At 45.2% G+C, this 16,472-nt stretch overlaps 2 protein-coding genes across 2 annotated transcripts in view; both read right to left on the reverse strand.

Annotated features, from left to right (window-relative positions):
• Positions 1–149, reverse strand: part of LOC146208308 (uncharacterized) — a 182,586-nt gene extending 182,437 nt beyond the window's left edge. The window contains exon 1 of the mRNA XM_084578330.1: positions 95–149. Within this exon, the coding sequence (XP_084434456.1) occupies positions 95–149 (55 nt within the window). The remainder of the gene's footprint in view (positions 1–94) is intronic.
• A 3,945-nt stretch (positions 150–4,094) lies between these two features.
• On the reverse strand, positions 4,095–12,031 carry LOC146208309 (uncharacterized). The gene is made up of 5 exons (XM_084587243.1): positions 11,876–12,031; positions 9,304–9,417; positions 7,522–7,654; positions 5,939–5,983; positions 4,095–4,308 (listed from the first exon to the last, which is right to left on the reverse strand). The coding sequence occupies exons 1-5, from the start codon at positions 12,020–12,022 to the stop codon at positions 4,298–4,300; spliced, it is 450 nt and encodes a 149-aa protein (XP_084443369.1). The 5' UTR covers positions 12,023–12,031; the 3' UTR covers positions 4,095–4,297.
• Positions 12,032–16,472: the final 4,441 nt, after the last annotated feature.

Raw genomic sequence — 16,472 nt, forward strand, 5'->3', positions numbered from 1 at the left:
CTCCCGGGCGTCGAACGCTGCACAGGAAGAAGCAAGCCGCGGCCTATGGCTCGCCGACGGAGCTAGCCAGCCTCGAGAGCACGAGCGCGCTCACCGTCCGAGCTGACTTCAGCCTCTTCTTCGTGGCTCGCGTGCCGCTGCTGTTTCATCTACTTCCTCACACGACATATAGTGATTTATATTGAGTTTTGAGCTTTATATAAAATAATTAACACGGTGATATCTGGACTTTCGCTACTTATACTGGTGGGAGTAGCCTTGCGTTAGACTTCTGGCAGTTGCTCCGCTCTTTGTGACCCTTCAGGTAAATAATAAATGACAGTCCATGGTGGTAGAAAACTAACTGCGTACCTTCACTGAGTGCCTTGACGTGCAGGATGGAAGAGTTGCTCAACAGTATAGTACTGAAAACTACGATAGTCTTCAATAGTCTCTCAAGAAAATAACCATTGGAAAACGGCGGTGGAACATTGGGAGTGATGAGTGAATTCGCCTGCTCAGGGATGATAATGACCACAGGTCTGGACCACGAATGTAAACTAACTAGAGGAATAAGTTCAGTTGAAACGTATTTTTCAAAGTGATCTCAATACACTTCAAAGTGATCTCAATCCACGAGCACCACCGAAGAGAAAAGTATATAATAGTTATACCGGTACTTATCTGTGGGACAGGAAATTGAAGGTTAAAGGGAAAGTGTTAAACATAGTCCAGGGAACTATGGAAAGCAAAATGAGCGATGAACCATTATGAGGCATAAGGAGAGCAGAGCAGGCCTCAAGGTAAATACTAACGACGTCCTAGTCGAAATCAAGAAGGAATAAGCCTGGAAGATGTGAAAGCAAGATGACTGACAGTCCTTTAGAGATGACGGAATGGATAAGTGGGAGGCTTAGCGCGGAACATACAAGGACAAGAGAGGCACACAGGACGAGCGCTGTTCCTCGTTAAGCCTCCCACTTATCATGTATTACCAACTAGCCCAGAACTCTACTTTGCTCAAGACGGAATGGACTCCGGAAAAATGATAGCACGGCAGGGGGCGGCAAATGGTAATGTGAACGGATGAGATTATAATTTTGCAGAGATAAGTTGGCCGCAGCTAGCGGAGGAAGGGGTTTATTGGAGGAAATGTGCTATTTTCTTTAAGTGGGGTGCTTATGCTGCTGCTGCTGATAAATATTTGTGGTAGATTAGTGCATCCTCAAGGTTTTGTCTTGCCCCTAGACGAGAAAGTAAAAATAAAAATGTTTCCCTCCATTTTGCGGGCCCGTGTAGCACTGAGAAATTATTCCGGCCAACCTCTCTGCCTTTTCCTTTCAATAAATCCATCTATCTATCTATCCTAGTCGACTGCAGCAAAGTGCGCCGAAATTCACAGCATGAAACCTGCGGATGCAAGTGCATTATTTCAGTGTGTGACAAAATGCACATTTCTGCACCACCGAGAGCGCACCGAAGTGAGTTTTGACCACTCGTTTCGTGTTGCAGGTTGCGGTAAGTGCAACGGTACGTTTTTGTTGAATGTAGCACTTGCAATGTTGTTGCCACTGGTGCGCTGCAGTTGTCTGGCCTTGCTGTCAGGCTGTCTGAACGCCGCTGCCTCTACAGGTGAAGCAGATATGAGAAGGAAGGGCAGCCTTAGTGATCTTCTTGAGCCACGGAGCCTCTAAAGCACTGCGGGGCTCTGAAAATTGACAAGAGGCACACGTGAGAAACGGACAAAGAACTTGTAGCTAAAGAATTACTTTAATCACAGCAGTGCTCAGGTTTTACGCTCTGAAAATTGAGAAAGTTAAGCGATGTAGTAAAAGAAGGTCAAATTACAAACGTTCAAGTTTGTGGCTGCTGAATAATGGCTTTTAATATTGCTACGTACCATTCAAATCTGTATTTGTTTCAGTCGCTGGCATGCGGCCTTATAAGTGTGATTGGAGCGCACAAATCGATTCTGTGCTTTGTTGTTGATCAAGCTAGTTGTCGCGAGACGCAGCTTTTATCATTTTCTATGTCGCGCAAGATGTATCGAGAGATAACTAGAAGATTCCGGCCACTCGCGTGTATTTCTACAATGTTTCGGGTTATGTTAGCCACAATCTCCTGCCTTATTTAGATGTTTCTTCGCCGACTTTAAATTGAGCGTTGGCGAGTGCGACGGGTATTCGTAGATCAACGACCGCCGAGCACGCTTGGTGCGATCGCCGCCGCCGATTGCTTAGTTCTTTTGCGGGTGAAGTCAGTCCGATAAAAAATTCATTCCAGTGCGGCACCTATCTGTCTGTTCATTTGTGGCCTACGGCATTGTCAGCATTGTGATATCGAATTCACCAATTACAGAAAGACATCAACCATTTTCGTCTTTATATAATACCACCAATGCAAAAAATAAAGAAAATACTTTTTTAAAATTTTCTTCTCTTCCATTGTTGAGGACCAGATTTAGGACATCCTGGTTAAAGGTGCTGTTTAACAATAAATTCTGCTCTTTCTCAGCTTAAGCGCTCGAAGCTCGTCGATGCGTGCGTTGTGTCGGATGATTTCGATCGTCCTCTGCTGATAACAGATTATCATGCCACGACCGAGCCGCCTTTTGCCGCTTCATTCAGCTGTGCACTTTGGTATTTATGAGCCTCTCAGCGTCATTTTCTGAGGCTGCTGTTGCTAACAACAGGTGCAACTCGACACGGTTTCTTTATCAGTTACACTTACCGCCTTTTACCGTTTTGTTCGATCCCGTCGCGATTAGTGATTCTGTAGTCGATAGTGAAGCAGTCAGTCCACATAGTGCTGCCACATTTTTCGTGCGTTGAGTGGCACGTACATGGCTCGTGACCGCGCAGCAGCCACTAGGTATCGCTCACTACTGCGCCACAAATGTTGGGTCGCCCGACACTGTGGACCGAAGAATTTCGTTAATGGCATCGCAGGCACGACTGCAATTGACAACTGTGTGAAGTCATTTTCATGCTAATGATATAGAAAGCTTCAATTGTGAAGGTACCCCGATGTGCGAGCTGTTTATGGCAAACATGAGAAGCTGCTGGGTTTTGTAAATGTACAGTCACATAGCCATATGCGCAACAAACAGGTGGACCACAAAGGCTCCACTCAGGAATTGGAGAGTCAGTTTAAATGAGACTTCTGCAGCTTGAGTTGAGTTTATGCAAATTTAGAATATAACTACGTGTGTAATGGCCTGTAATCAGTAGTGATAGGAAAGGCTCAATACGCACATGCACTCGTTCCGCTTCTACGGTGGCGATGATGCTTGCATCCCTGTTTGCTGTTCTTACGCATGAATTCTTACTTCACTTTACGGTTTTGCGTTGACTTCGCTCGCAGATATGTTTTGTGAAGCCATAAGTTTCTCAGAGAGTTCCAGCTGTCCTATTCGGAAAAAAATTTTTGTACACGAACATGCCCTTTTCATGAATATTTTATTGATGTTTCGATACTTGCATAACTACAAAGCGGAGTTGCAAGCTCTATACTCCGTTAATCTCCCCTAACCACTCCGCCAAGCATGGTTGACATGAAAGCCATACAAAAAGGCCCCAAACTATTGCAACAAGATACCTCCCCTCTTCCACTGCAGCGTGCTTGCTCTACCAGAGCGCTGATGCAGATAATTTTTTATTGCGCACACACAATCTGGAATCCAGCGGTCGTGGCGCGCCGCCACGTTGATACGGAGCTGTGAGCATACCACCAGAATAAAAACCGGTAAATATAAATGTTTATTCTAGCTAGCAAATGGGAGTGAAAGGCATGTCTGCGTCGAAAACTTAGCATGTGCCACTGTGGAATCCGCTTTGCAGACATAGTGGTACAGCGTCAGATGCTATATGCAACGCTATTAAAGATTGCTCCGGCCGAATAGATAAACGGCAGCAAAGCGTTTGCAATTCATGAGGCGTGCATGTAGAAAATACTTTTTGCAGCAGCACCAAACTTCAGGGCTGAAGCGCCAGGGAGCGCTGCCTCACAAAAGCAGCTCTAGCTTCTTTCGAAGATTCGAGACGCTTGATTGTGATTTCTTTTACAATGTATGGAAATACTCTGCACTGCTTCGTAAGCGAACAACGATGCCGCCAGTGGCTGTAACGAAGCTGACATGCAACAAGAGGCGGCGCAGTGGACGAGCTGACCGACCTTTGTGTCAATATGTTCTGCTCAAGGAAAGAAGACAAAAGCCTTTTGTTCCCTGCCAAGTGTAATGTATTCAAGTGCAAGAGGACATGAGCTGTCGGGGCTGCTTTCTCTGTAAAAAACCTAAAAACTCTGTTCTGAACGTTGGTCAGGCGACATCTGAAAAAGAGAAAAAGATGGAATGCACGATCAAGAACAAGATGTTCGTTGAACATGGGACATTGTTTTACCTTCGAATGAGCAACGGCCCGCTGAGCGTTAGTGTGCAAGAGAATACAAGGATTCGTAAAAGTTATTTAAAAAAAGGAATTCAAAGTTGTAGCTCTGTTCAGCTTTTTGCTAGACTGCAGCCTTTAGACGTCATAACACATGAAAAACTGGCCCCTTTTGTGAAGCGTGACCTAAAAGCTATGAGTATATAGCACCAGTTTCATTTTCTTTGTAGTGGGAGAAAAGTATGAAAAAAGAAAGAAAGAGAGAGAGAGAGAAAGAAGAGAAGAAATAAAGAAAGAATGAAGAAGTCTGCATGTCTCTAGGTTCGGCCATTTATAAACAGATCCTGAACTGAAAATGCAACCTTTGAAGTAAAAACTGCACTAGGCTAGTAAACGTGAGTTTCACCGTGCCTGTCCTAGGGCACAACTTTATACGTGCCGTAACCATGGCAACCGGCTGAACCCTTCCACAGGTGTTCCGCCGATGCGCCGCGCCGGTCTCCACCACTGCGCCCTGAGCTTTTAGATTATACCAGATGTGCTAAGTTTTTCCCACGACTATTTAATACGGACTTTTCAAGCGCCTATGAATTGCCATGCCATTTAGAAGCGGTCAGTAAAAGCTTTTTGCTATTACCGTCATTGCCTTCTGGAAATCACTTTTTTCTTATTCTCCACCGTAATTATCTCTACGACTGTTAGACATTATCTAAGAACGTTTGCTATTGCGACTAGATGATTTTATTTTCTCGGCTGTTGTGCATGTATCGATAATATGAAAGTTTGAAAGTTAGGCATCGTTTCCTATAATGGCCACGGGGACCGCTATCATTCGTAAACACCGAAATTTTGGCCAATCAAAATTGCCATTTTTTGATACACTGGCCCTATGGAGAGTTTCGTCTCTGGTAACATTAGAGGTCTGGCTGTGCCGACTCGTAACGTCACGTGCTTCGCTAAGCAGTCTCACAGCGCATGGGCAAATCATTCATGGGTCACCTAGTGACTCGTCACGTACGTTGTGCTCTCCAGAAAGAGAGGTCGTTTTCGCACTGTGCATGTGCGCGCCACCGCGGAGAGCTGACCGAGTAGCGCAGGAAAGCGTCTACCGGCATCGTATGCGCACGGTATAAAAGTCGGTTCTGTATAGAACACCGGTGAACTTTGACGTGTTAAAAGGAACGCTGGTTTTGTTCGATGAAACGCTCGGTCGCCCACAACCAAAGGTTTCGGTCCACATTCGGTGCCGCAGCGTTAAACCCTAAAAATGTTTCTTTTTCTCTCACCGCTTTGCAGGGAAGTAGGAGGTAAGGCTTTTCTAAGAACAATCGTTTCGAGCGCAGGAAACATTTACGTTCCACAACAATCTGGCGGGCGAAGGCCAGCCTTAAAAAGAAGCTGCATATCGCTACAATCCAGACCACAGGTTTGGGGCAGCAAGGGTTACAAACAGCATGGTCAACCTAAGGTGAAGTCTATGTGGTTTGCAATGAAATCTATATATAAATATTGATGATTTGCATTAGCCATTTGTGTATAATATAAAACAGGCTGTGAATTTCTTTACAACTGACCTACGGCATTTCTTTTCCAGTGATTTTCTCCATGCACTGCAGAGTCTGGAAAACAAAAAGCGAGAACTATGTCACAACGACTTGTTGGCAAGCTGTTTAAACGAAGGAACGATCATTGGCCCAGTTGATCAGAAAACTTATAAAACAACCACGTTATGGTATTCAGCCTCGCATTTGTTACTACTGACCCATAAAGAAAGCTACGGGAATAATCCCACGAAATATTCGTTCATAAAGGAGTTGAATTACTTAAGTTGGCGTAAATATTCAAATATGAGAATTTTCTAAGAAATGTTTTAATTATGTTTTAACTGATAAATGCTTTTCAATCAAATATATATTTATTAGGGTTCTTTTTATCATCGATTGATAACGTTCGCAAGATTACACGAACAAAATCAACGTGCAAATAATGTAGCCCTTGGGCATCCAGGCGTTAATTTATGATAGTTGGCCTCTAATAGTTTTAAATTACAGTGCATAATGAACTATATATTAAGTAGCTAAATGAACTTAGCGTTGTATCAAGATCAGTTTCGGTGTAAAGTGTCTATCTTGAAGATCACCTAGATCCCATATCCTTTAACTTTTTTTTTTTCGCGCATACGAGCACATAGCTCTCTAATCATATCTCATATATAGATGCAGCGGTGAGGATGTCTCGAAACAACATGCAAGCACAACAAAAGCAAACTCACACAGGACAGATGTAGACCTTTAAACGTAATAAACGTGATTTCCTAAAGTAAGTGCTGCGGTTCTTCCCTAGTCGCAGCTGATAGCAATCTTTAAATCGGTAACGTTAAACACCCCAGTTTTTAAAACATTCGGCATTCGCGTTGTGAGCGGAAAATCACGGCTGAGGCTCTGGTAGGTGATAGTTGGTATCAAGTATGACAGGCCATTGATTCGCCGTAGGCACAGGGTTGCCAGACTGTCACGAAATCACATGACATGACCGATTTGGCAGGAGCCGCTAACTCGGGCGTCTCCTTTTAGATGGGAGATCAGAATCAGCCTTCCAGGACCCTTGCATTCTTTATAAGACATGCTACCCCTAGGCAACGCTTTTTTATTGTTATTGCCCTCAAGGCGGGATAACGCAACACACTACAATAGAAAACTATTCACTCCTAGGCCACGCAGGAGCGGTCGTACAGTTTGGTTAAGCAGGGCTCTATATTTATGTTGGGTGGTCTTTTAGATATGAGTATGCTAAAGAGTATGTGTGGGATAATAGATTAACAGATTAAGGAATCGAGTAGCAAAGTCCATCTACGCGAACAAGGATTCATAAAAAGAACTGGTTATTCTCAATCGAAAATCTACAGAAATGTGTCAAAAACGACAAAATATTCTCTAGTTCTGTAGTACTTTTCTATTGTCGGTCGTTCTGTTGTACTCTTCTGTTGTCTGTCGTTGTGTATTCTTTTTATGACAACAGGAATTTGTTGTCACAACAGGTTCAATGCAAAAAAAAAATGCAGAGAAATTCCCTTTTTTTTTTCGAACTAGGAAACAGGAGCCATTACCGCTGTCGTGTCATGCTCTTAATATTTGTTCAAAGGCAATAAGCTACCCACCGAGTGCTTTTCGCACGCTGAGCAGCCTGGCGTACTGTTCCGACTGGGGACAGGCTTCTCTGTCAACAGCGTCCAGCTCGGCATGAAAGGCGGCGACGCAGAGAGTCGGAAACCACGCCTTGAGGAAAAGAACCTGCACAGCGCGAAGCCACCAAAAGCCGCGAAAGGTAAGTTCACGATGAAAGCCTCTACTGGGTAAAACGAATAAATTTAGCTCAAAACACCTATGAAAGAAGGAGGACAGAACACAAGACTCGAAAGAACGCTACTCCAAACTTCGTTTTATTGGCATCAGAAGCAGACATATTATACATTGATTTCAAGTAGAGAAACTTCGCACATGCCAAAGACTGGATATACGCGCACATGCCAAATAGATTGTCGATCACACACCCTCGTCAGTTAAGCCTACCTAAGCATTTGTACTCGTGAGTACATCTTGACTGAGGGGCTACTGACACAATCGAACCCCTTTTCTGAAGTGGAGCGCCTCAGTCAACACCCGCGATAACCCGTCATTGCTTCTTCCTACTACCCGTGTCTCTTTTAGCAAAGGCGTGCATGTCCCCAGCCGATCGCATGCCTTACAATGAACAATCAAGTTCGTTCCGGACCCTTGCCCATTCAAACAACGCCTAGATTGCCCAACATATCCTCTTCAGCAAGTAAGAGGCAATTCATAAATGGTCCCAACCTTGCAACCAACATATCTGAATCTGGGCTCATCCTCTCGTTCCTTCACCATTTACCCTCGGGTATAGGCTTTTCAGCTTGAACGGCGCTGTAAAAACATCTCGAATATGGTATTTGCTCTCCACTTTTTAAAATTGTGGGCCAAACATAGAGCGTATAGCATAACAGGGGGGGGGGGGGGGGGGGGGGGGGGTTCATGCACGCTGTCGTCAAAAGAAGACACGGGTAATTGGAAGAGGCAATGACGAGTTTTCACTAGTGTTGACTGAAGCGTTCCACATCGGAAAGCTTCAGGTTCTTATTGTGTTAGTGGCCCTTCGATGAAGCTGCAGTTAAGGAGCATAAATATTTAGATAGGCTTATCTGATGGGGGTGTGTGGTCAACAGCCTCTTTCAAATGTGCACATGTATGCAGTCTTTGGCACGTGAGAAGCTTCTGCACTTAGAAACAGTGTACAAAATGACTGCCAATAAAATCTAGTTGAGAGCAGTGCATTTTCCTGTCTTGCGTTGTTTCCTCGTTTTTTTTTTTTTTCATAGTTGTATATGAGCTAAATGTATTCCTTTAACGCTATGAATCAACTCTCCCAGCAGAACGTTTTAATGAAGGTCTACTGGGGCGCGTTGCCGCGTTATATTGGCTGGAATTTCAAAGCCTTAGCACACGCATGCTCTGCGAACAGTGACATACACTGCGCAACCAGTCATCCAGCCACGAGCAGCCAGACACTCGCGTGCACAAGTGGGAAGCGCAAGTATATATGCATAGCGCAATTAGGAAAGCTTCGATTTAACGTAATCTTGTCTAGAGCCTGACAAGACATGCTCTAGAGCTGCACGAATGGCATTGCGAAGTGCAGTATATTTGAGACCAGTTTTTCGTCAGTGCATCCTACACGTAATTACTTCTTGGTGCTTTTGCCTTTAACTGCCAAATTTCTCTGCCGCCTTCCAGAGTAGCTGAATGAAAACGTCTCACTTTACCGCTTCTTTCAGCAGCAATGTAGGGTTGACCACTGTAGTTTTATACTGCTTTGCTCAATGCATAGTCACGCCGTGTTATGCGTGTGATAATCGTCTGTATGATACCTTAGACAGTAGCATCTCGGCCTTCTCGAAGGTGTAGAACTGCCTGCTGTTACTCAGAGACGCCGTCATCCAGTTCATGTCGTACACGGGAACTGCACTGTTCAGCTGGCAAACCTGCATGTACAAAAAAAAAAAAAACAGAACTTAATTCTAATGAGAACTTGTTAATCCTTGAAACTTGGGAGTCCCTGGACTAGATTATGCGCAAACATGGTGATTGTGACCGCCTGCTTCTCCTCACCGCGGAAATGCTTTCTGCGCTCACATCAAACATTCCCGGACTATTTCGGAACGACGGCCGAATATGTCCAAAGAACATGCCGAACATTCAAAACTCCCTCTGCGCGCAACTATGAAAAAAGTTTGCAAAAAGGATTGCCTTGTTTTGGCTACTGGAGCTGATGACCGGCAGTTCCATCGCTGCCCTCAGCACAACGGCCACGTGTGCCCTGTGCTCTCGTATAAACAAGGGCAACAACCCAACGATAACAGTGTAAAGAGCTTCTTAGAGCTTTCTTCACTTGAACTTTTTCCCTGACAGTTCCATAATTTAGATTCCATATTGTTACTTTTTTAATAGTGATATCATGGCCATCTACAAACACATGTTTACTTACGATAATTAGAGCTTCACTGGCAAATAGACTACAAGTTAAATGTAAACCCTAAACAGACTTTGATCGCACTGTGATATCGAAATGTTTTGCAGAATACAAGTGGTAGTTCGTACACTGCAAAGAAATTGGGTCCTGAAATTAACACCGCAAAAAAAAAAAAAGGAAATCCGCCTGGTTCTCAAAAATACAAACCGAGAAGTTCAACCTTATATATGTAAATAACCTGTGATAAAGCTCGATGGCTATTTGGCGCTATCAAATTGTAAATATTAGCAACACTAGTGACCGATCCGGTGCGACAGTTTGAACTTATCACGCATAGCTCCCTCTGTCCAGCACAGCACTAAACAATAGACTAGGTTAGGTTAGGTTAGGTTAGGTTGGGTTGGGTTGGGTTGGAATAGGATAGGTTAGGTTAGGTTGAATGCATGACGCTTTTGTCTAGACATTTGGCCAGAATCTATGCGAGATTTGATGCTGGCGCTCGCTTCGCGGCAAATTAGACATGTGGCCTACTCAGGTTATCATGCTGCACATTCACAACAATGTCGTGGTGGTGCGCATTGACAAAGTTGCCAAGCCCATTGCAGTTCCTCCGCTCTCCAGTCTCCACCTCTGGGTGCTGCGAGAACGATCTTATTTATCAGGTTCCGCGTGCAGTTTACAACTACCCTTTCCGCTGCACGTGCAACATTGTTAGGACTGTATTTCAGTGCCCTTGACGTGTTTGACGAGATTTCACCAGTTTCACGAATTGCTTAGCAAGGGCGCTAAGCAATTCTCGTTGGCCAGAAGGCGGTAATCACAAAATCTTCAGTCTGCCGTACGCAATCTCAGCAAGAATGTACTGTCATAAGGTGGAGTAAAAGAATGCCATGGCAAATCTTTTGCTGGATGCTTTCCGAATATCTTTTAAGGAGGTTCGGCTTTTATGCCCGGCTAGGTTTTCAATGGTGTCGGCTGTTGTATTCATTTGAGCTAGTTCAGTGACGGAGCTAAAAGCTTTCATGATTCCAGCTGCAGTCAATAGTAAGGACAAAAGAAGTTAATTCAACAAGAAACACAGCGTGAAGACGTCTAAAAGAATTGCGGCACACTGCTTACACTCGTGGCTGCCACCTTCGATGGTTTATGAGTACACTCGTATAAATCGAAGGCACGCTGTAAGCCAAAAGAAACCCTACTCGCTTGCAATGCAAATGCCAACTCCCGCCAGAAGTCGGAGACAGCACCAAAAAAGCAAAACGCCAGAAACCGATGCTTTATTTCAAGCATTGGTGATGCCTTTCTGCAAATTACTTCCGACTGCATTGTTGAAAAAATACCACTTATTATACATGCTTAACTGCCATGGTATTGAAAGATGTGTGTTACCCCTGTCACAAGTGCAGTTTCGATGCCCACTGAGGTGATGGGGAACACACTGGGGATCGGCCACTGCCACACGGCGGTTTTCAATGATCATTGACTCTGATCCTCGAAAATTTCAATGGCCATTCACTCAATGGGCATTGAGATGGCCCGTGTGCAGAGTTATAATACAGTTTTTCAAAAACTGACAGATGGAAGGCAGATGCAAGCATTTCCTAGTTTAGCTCTTTTCCGCCTTAAAAACTTCTTGTATATACATACCTTTTTCGACTAAAATGCACTTATCCAGGGGCGTCAGCATGGCTTCTGTCATGGCAGCACCGTATGCATAAATATTGGTGTGTTTTCTTAATAGCCTTGACGGTAGCGCCTTGCGTGTCTTCGTTCACAGTCTCCAGTACTTTGATGCGCCGCAGCTTGGAAATTCGAATCAGCATGCCCAAACTTTGCCGTTACTGTCAGGCAGCGTTTGATATATTCGTCGCACTTTTCAGAAGTCTATATAAGCGCGTCTTGTGTAAGGTTAAAGGTGTGACCAGGCTCTTCCATATACAGAGATAAATGCAAAGTGACGGTTCGCGCACCTCTGAGTAAGCGACTTCATCCTCCGAGTCACAGCGGCTGCCGGGGTTGCCAGCGTCAGTTGCAAACTTCAGCACGGCCAGGTTGATGCTGATGCAGAACGTTTTGTTCTCCGAACTTCTCTGCATCAGGTCCTTGGTGATTAGCATTGGAGAAGTCTGCAACAGAGGGAGTTCCGGATAAGGGTAAACTTTCAACACGTTTTGTTTTGAGTATCATAAAACATATTACAGCCACAATGAACAGTAGCACAGAAGCATCCATGCATATTGAGGACGTCATAATCCTAATGGCCGGTGTCAAACGTTCCCCAAATCACGACTGTTTTTAACCCAACACATGCAACACTGCCATAATTACACGTGTTTTTTTTTTTTTTGGTTATTCAGGGCCCGAGTTCGAAATTCTAGCAACTGGCTTTTAATGTAACGCGACGGCGTTATAGAACTACTGCTCCGGAGCACCTGGTTTCGATCCCGACCGCCGCCGGCTGCATTTCAATGGCAGCGAAACGAAGTGGCGTCCGTGTGCTGTGCGATGTTAGTGCACGTTAAAGATCCCCAGGTGGTCGAAATTTCTCCGGAGCCCTCCACTATACGGCACCCCTTATCTCTTTCCGCTTTCGCTCCCCTATTCCTCCCTTCCCTTACGGCGCAGTTCAGAAGTCCACAAAACAAATGCGACAGATAATGCGCCTTTTCTTTCCTGTGAACCAATTATCACTATCAATTATCATTAAAGGCACCTTGTTTTCCAGATAATTCGTTGTCGGCGTTATGAACAAAAATTCGCGGGTATGGCTCTGGAAGGTGACAGTTTCCAGGTAACATGGTCGTGTACTGGCAGTTTTGCTGTGTGATGCTACAAGGCCGCATGGCATGGTCGATTAGGTGGGCGCTCTGAACTCGGCTTTCGCTTTTTAGATGTGAGAGTAACATTGGAGTGCAGCTTTCCAGGACCTTTGGTTTCAGTGCTAGACACGCTGCCTCTCGGCTACGCAGGAACGTTTGTGAGGAATTATGTCTATGCCGGGTGGCCTTTTATATAATCTAGTAACTTAAAAATGTGTACTGACTGGTATGTGTGGGATAATAAAGGAACGTATTAACAAAATATTAGCGATATATCTGTAGAAAGGTGCATGTACAGTCTGTCAAAATTCCATGATCTTAGCTTCTGAGCCTCAGTGTGCGGCTCTTAATGCATTCCCAGTGTTGCAAATCTCTTGAAGGTAAGCAGATTTTTTGTCCTGCCCTCTCCAATAGGCAGGAATTTCACGAATCAAAGGAGTGCCTCTACATGGTCTAGAAGCAGGCCCTGATCTCTAAACCTTTGGCAAACACTGTACGTGAACACTCACGGGGAGCCGAAAAACAGGACCCGTTGACGCTGTCGCGGTCTACTTTTATTTTAACATCATCAAGGATGTTAGGGGTGCATCTAAAAAGCATTAGACTGGGCTGATAATGGGACGCACCCCTATATACAGGAAAAGCAGCAGCAATAGAGCACGGGCTCATAACCATCGCGTCATAACCACAAACGGGTAGTTTAAGTGTCCCCTCCCTCTTTTTGCTACAAATTAGTTGAAGACTGTTCGTATAGGTACTGCACAACCCCAAAAGAGTAAAGCGATCCTTCGGATAAACTATTTAATTTGACATTCATCGCTTTGAAACACTCAAGAAAAAGGCAAAAAAAAAAATCAAAACAACAACCAAGAATGAAAGAAAACTGGAAGAGAACATTTGTATTATTACTTTTAAAAAGGGGGAATGCACTATAGAATAAGGCAATCACAATTCTTAGAAGCACTGAAGGAAATTTCAAGGGAGCTCGAGACAGGCATGCGAGCTGACGTGGAGCCTGTATGCCTTTTTCAGTCGGCTGGAAATAGACCGATTGATTGTTATTTTTGGGTTCATTAGGTTTATAGGGTTTGAAGTCCCAAAGCGTCTCAGGCTATGAGAGACGTCATAGTGGAGGGCTCCGGAAATTTCAACCTCATAGGGCTCTTTAACGAGCACTGACATCGCATAGCACGCAGGCGCCTTCCTTTTCGCCTCCATCAAAAAGCAGCTGCCGTGGCCGGGGTTCGATCCTGCATCATCGAGTACAGCAGTCGAGCGCCCTAATCACTGCGCCACCGCGGCAGGGCTGATTGTAATTTTTCTCCCTGGGCATCAGGTAGCGTGAAGTGCCTGCTCACTATGGACGATGTCCGAGGCGAAACCGAAGGGAAGGTGACTTTGCACTGCGAGCCGGCCTCCCGAGGAATGTGGTGGTCCACGAGGACAAAAACGTCAGAAAGCCTGCGAAAAAGACGCACCAGAAGCATGCGTCAAACGAAGAGAAAGTAAAATACCGACGTGACGCAGAAAACGCACGGTTATTTTGCGGTTCGTGTGCAGCATGTGTCACCATATATCGGTGTCTAGGCTTGGCTGCGGTGACAAATAAGATAGAGCCGCAGGTCAAGGTACCCTTGTCCTGAGGTGACCGATTAAAATCAATTGACAGCGCTGATTAGTTTAACCGCCACCTCTGTTGCTTACACCAAGATGTCCATTATAACACTACATGTAGTATAAATTGAAGCCTATTAGCCATGCCTGCGAGTAGGCGCGCTCTTTTGACGTGGAAGGGATAAGTGGCATGCAGATATTTTCCGGTTGGATCCATCGGAGAGTCTCAGCTTTCTTAGCAGCGTGTTTAGGATTATATTTAAAAGATCACATCATGTATACGCCTGCTATGACATCGCGAGTAAAAGAAGTAGTCAGCTCTTTCCCTAGATTTTTATAGTGACTGTAGTGCGCTGATCAGTAAATGAGTGATGCATAAACGTAAAAAGAAGAGTGACAAGGTGCACGACTTCACGCGGTCAACCACACTATGGTCGTGAAGTCAACGGATTGAGTACAGTAACGCTTAAAAGAACAAGAAAAGCCTCCGCCTGATGACCCTTCGCTGGATGAGCAGTCTGAAACCTGGCATTGCGGAAGCGGGAGAGTATACTAATATTAGAAGTGAATGGTAGGAGTCTCACCTTCGCTTTAAGTATTGCCATTGACATAAAGAGGTGGGCATTCGCAATAGGAACTACGGCTTACTCGATGAGCTCCTTATGAAAGAGCTCGCTATCGGAAGAAACCGCCAGGATGATTTCAGGCGCAGGGTCGCCGGCCTGGTTGAGAGCGGCTCGCAGGTCCTGCACGTTGCAGGAAGTGGCAACACATCAGATTTCATGTTAGTCTGAAATAATGTGCACGCCCCTGTCACTGTGCGTACGCTGTACGACGACGTGTTGATGTTGAGGTCGTCGGGAAAATACGGCTTTGACACAATCAGACGAGCATGTTGCAGATAACATGATTAGGAATATCGTGGTTCCTTCTGTTTCTAACCCGCTCTAACGCATGTCCCGCCGGCGAATGTATTGCGTATATTTAGACGTGTTGATTAGTGTAGAAACACAACGGGAGACGCAAGAGGTAATACAGAAAGAAATCTGGCGAGCAGCTAACGCGTTTGGCTGGCGTGGTGCACCAATGGTTATTTCCTCATATAAGCTTCACACACACACACACACACACACACACACACACACACACACACACACACACACACACACACACACACACACACACACACACACACACACACACACACACACACACACACACACACACACACACACACACACACACACACACACACACACACACACACACACACACACACACACACACACACACACACACACACACACACGCGAAAAAGAGCGCGTAAGGATGGTAATTATCTAAAGATCGGTAATGTTCGAGCGGTGCGGAGACTACTACAAAGGCAGTGAAGAAACAAAAGGGCATAACGCTCTCTTCATCCTGCCGTTTGTTCTCTGAGTATGTCGTCTTCGTTACGGCCGAACAATAAGGATTACGACGCCGAAGTACCCATGTGTTATCGCCGCTGTTGAAACCCCGTTTAGAGACGGCAGAAGAAGAAATAAAACACAGCGAGTGAACGAAGACAAACCTACCCTCAGGATGCGGAAGAAGAGCAGTTCATCCTGTGAAGTGAGCGAGCCAGCGAGCAGTGCGAGGGCGCGACCGCCGTTGGGCTTCAGCCAGGAGGGGAGTGACTCGACGAGCAGCACGCCAGCCGCGTAGTCACCCTTGTACAGGGAGACTAGGGTGCGCGCATTTATTCCCAGTGCCAATCGGGTCTTGGGTGACAGCTGCGTCATCAGCTCTTTCCAGTGACCTGTGCGGGAGTGGGAGCGAACGACCATTGGAAACGGAGAATAATTAAGAGCATCTGCGCCTATATACTTGCAGAACAAAGCTTTGCACCTTTCTTGGTACTAAATATCAGGATGAAATGTTGTCCTTGTTTGGGAGCCTATACCATGACTACCGCCACTACGGCTGTTGCTTTACCAGGATAGCCAATTCATAATAGGGCGAGGTAGATTCAACGAATAACTGGGAATTGAGGAAGAATTTTTGCTCTCGACGTGTTTCTCAGGCCGCCAGGCGGTGGGGTTGTACGGGTTGCAAAAATGTTGAAATAGCATTCACAATCACATTTTATATG

This window comes from Amblyomma maculatum, chromosome 1 (assembly GCF_055883805.1).
Source record: "Amblyomma maculatum isolate TAMU_Amacu chromosome 1, ASM5588380v1, whole genome shotgun sequence".
Taxonomy (NCBI): Eukaryota; Metazoa; Arthropoda; class Arachnida; order Ixodida; family Ixodidae; genus Amblyomma; species Amblyomma maculatum.

What these genes read in the sequence shown, in the direction of transcription:
- LOC146208309 (XM_084587243.1), bottom strand. Translation starts at nt 12,022, where the DNA reads ATGCTAATCACCAAGGACCTGATGCAGAGAAGTTCGGAGAACAAAACG. An exon ending in ATGAAGTCGCTTACTCAGAG is followed by an intron (nt 9,418 to 11,875) that starts GTGCGCGAACCG and finishes TTGTACATGCAG; the next exon opens with GTTTGCCAGCTGAACAGTGC. An exon ending in CCGAGATGCTACTGTCTAAG is followed by an intron (nt 7,655 to 9,303) that starts GTATCATACAGA and finishes CGCGCTGTGCAG; the next exon opens with GTTCTTTTCCTCAAGGCGTG.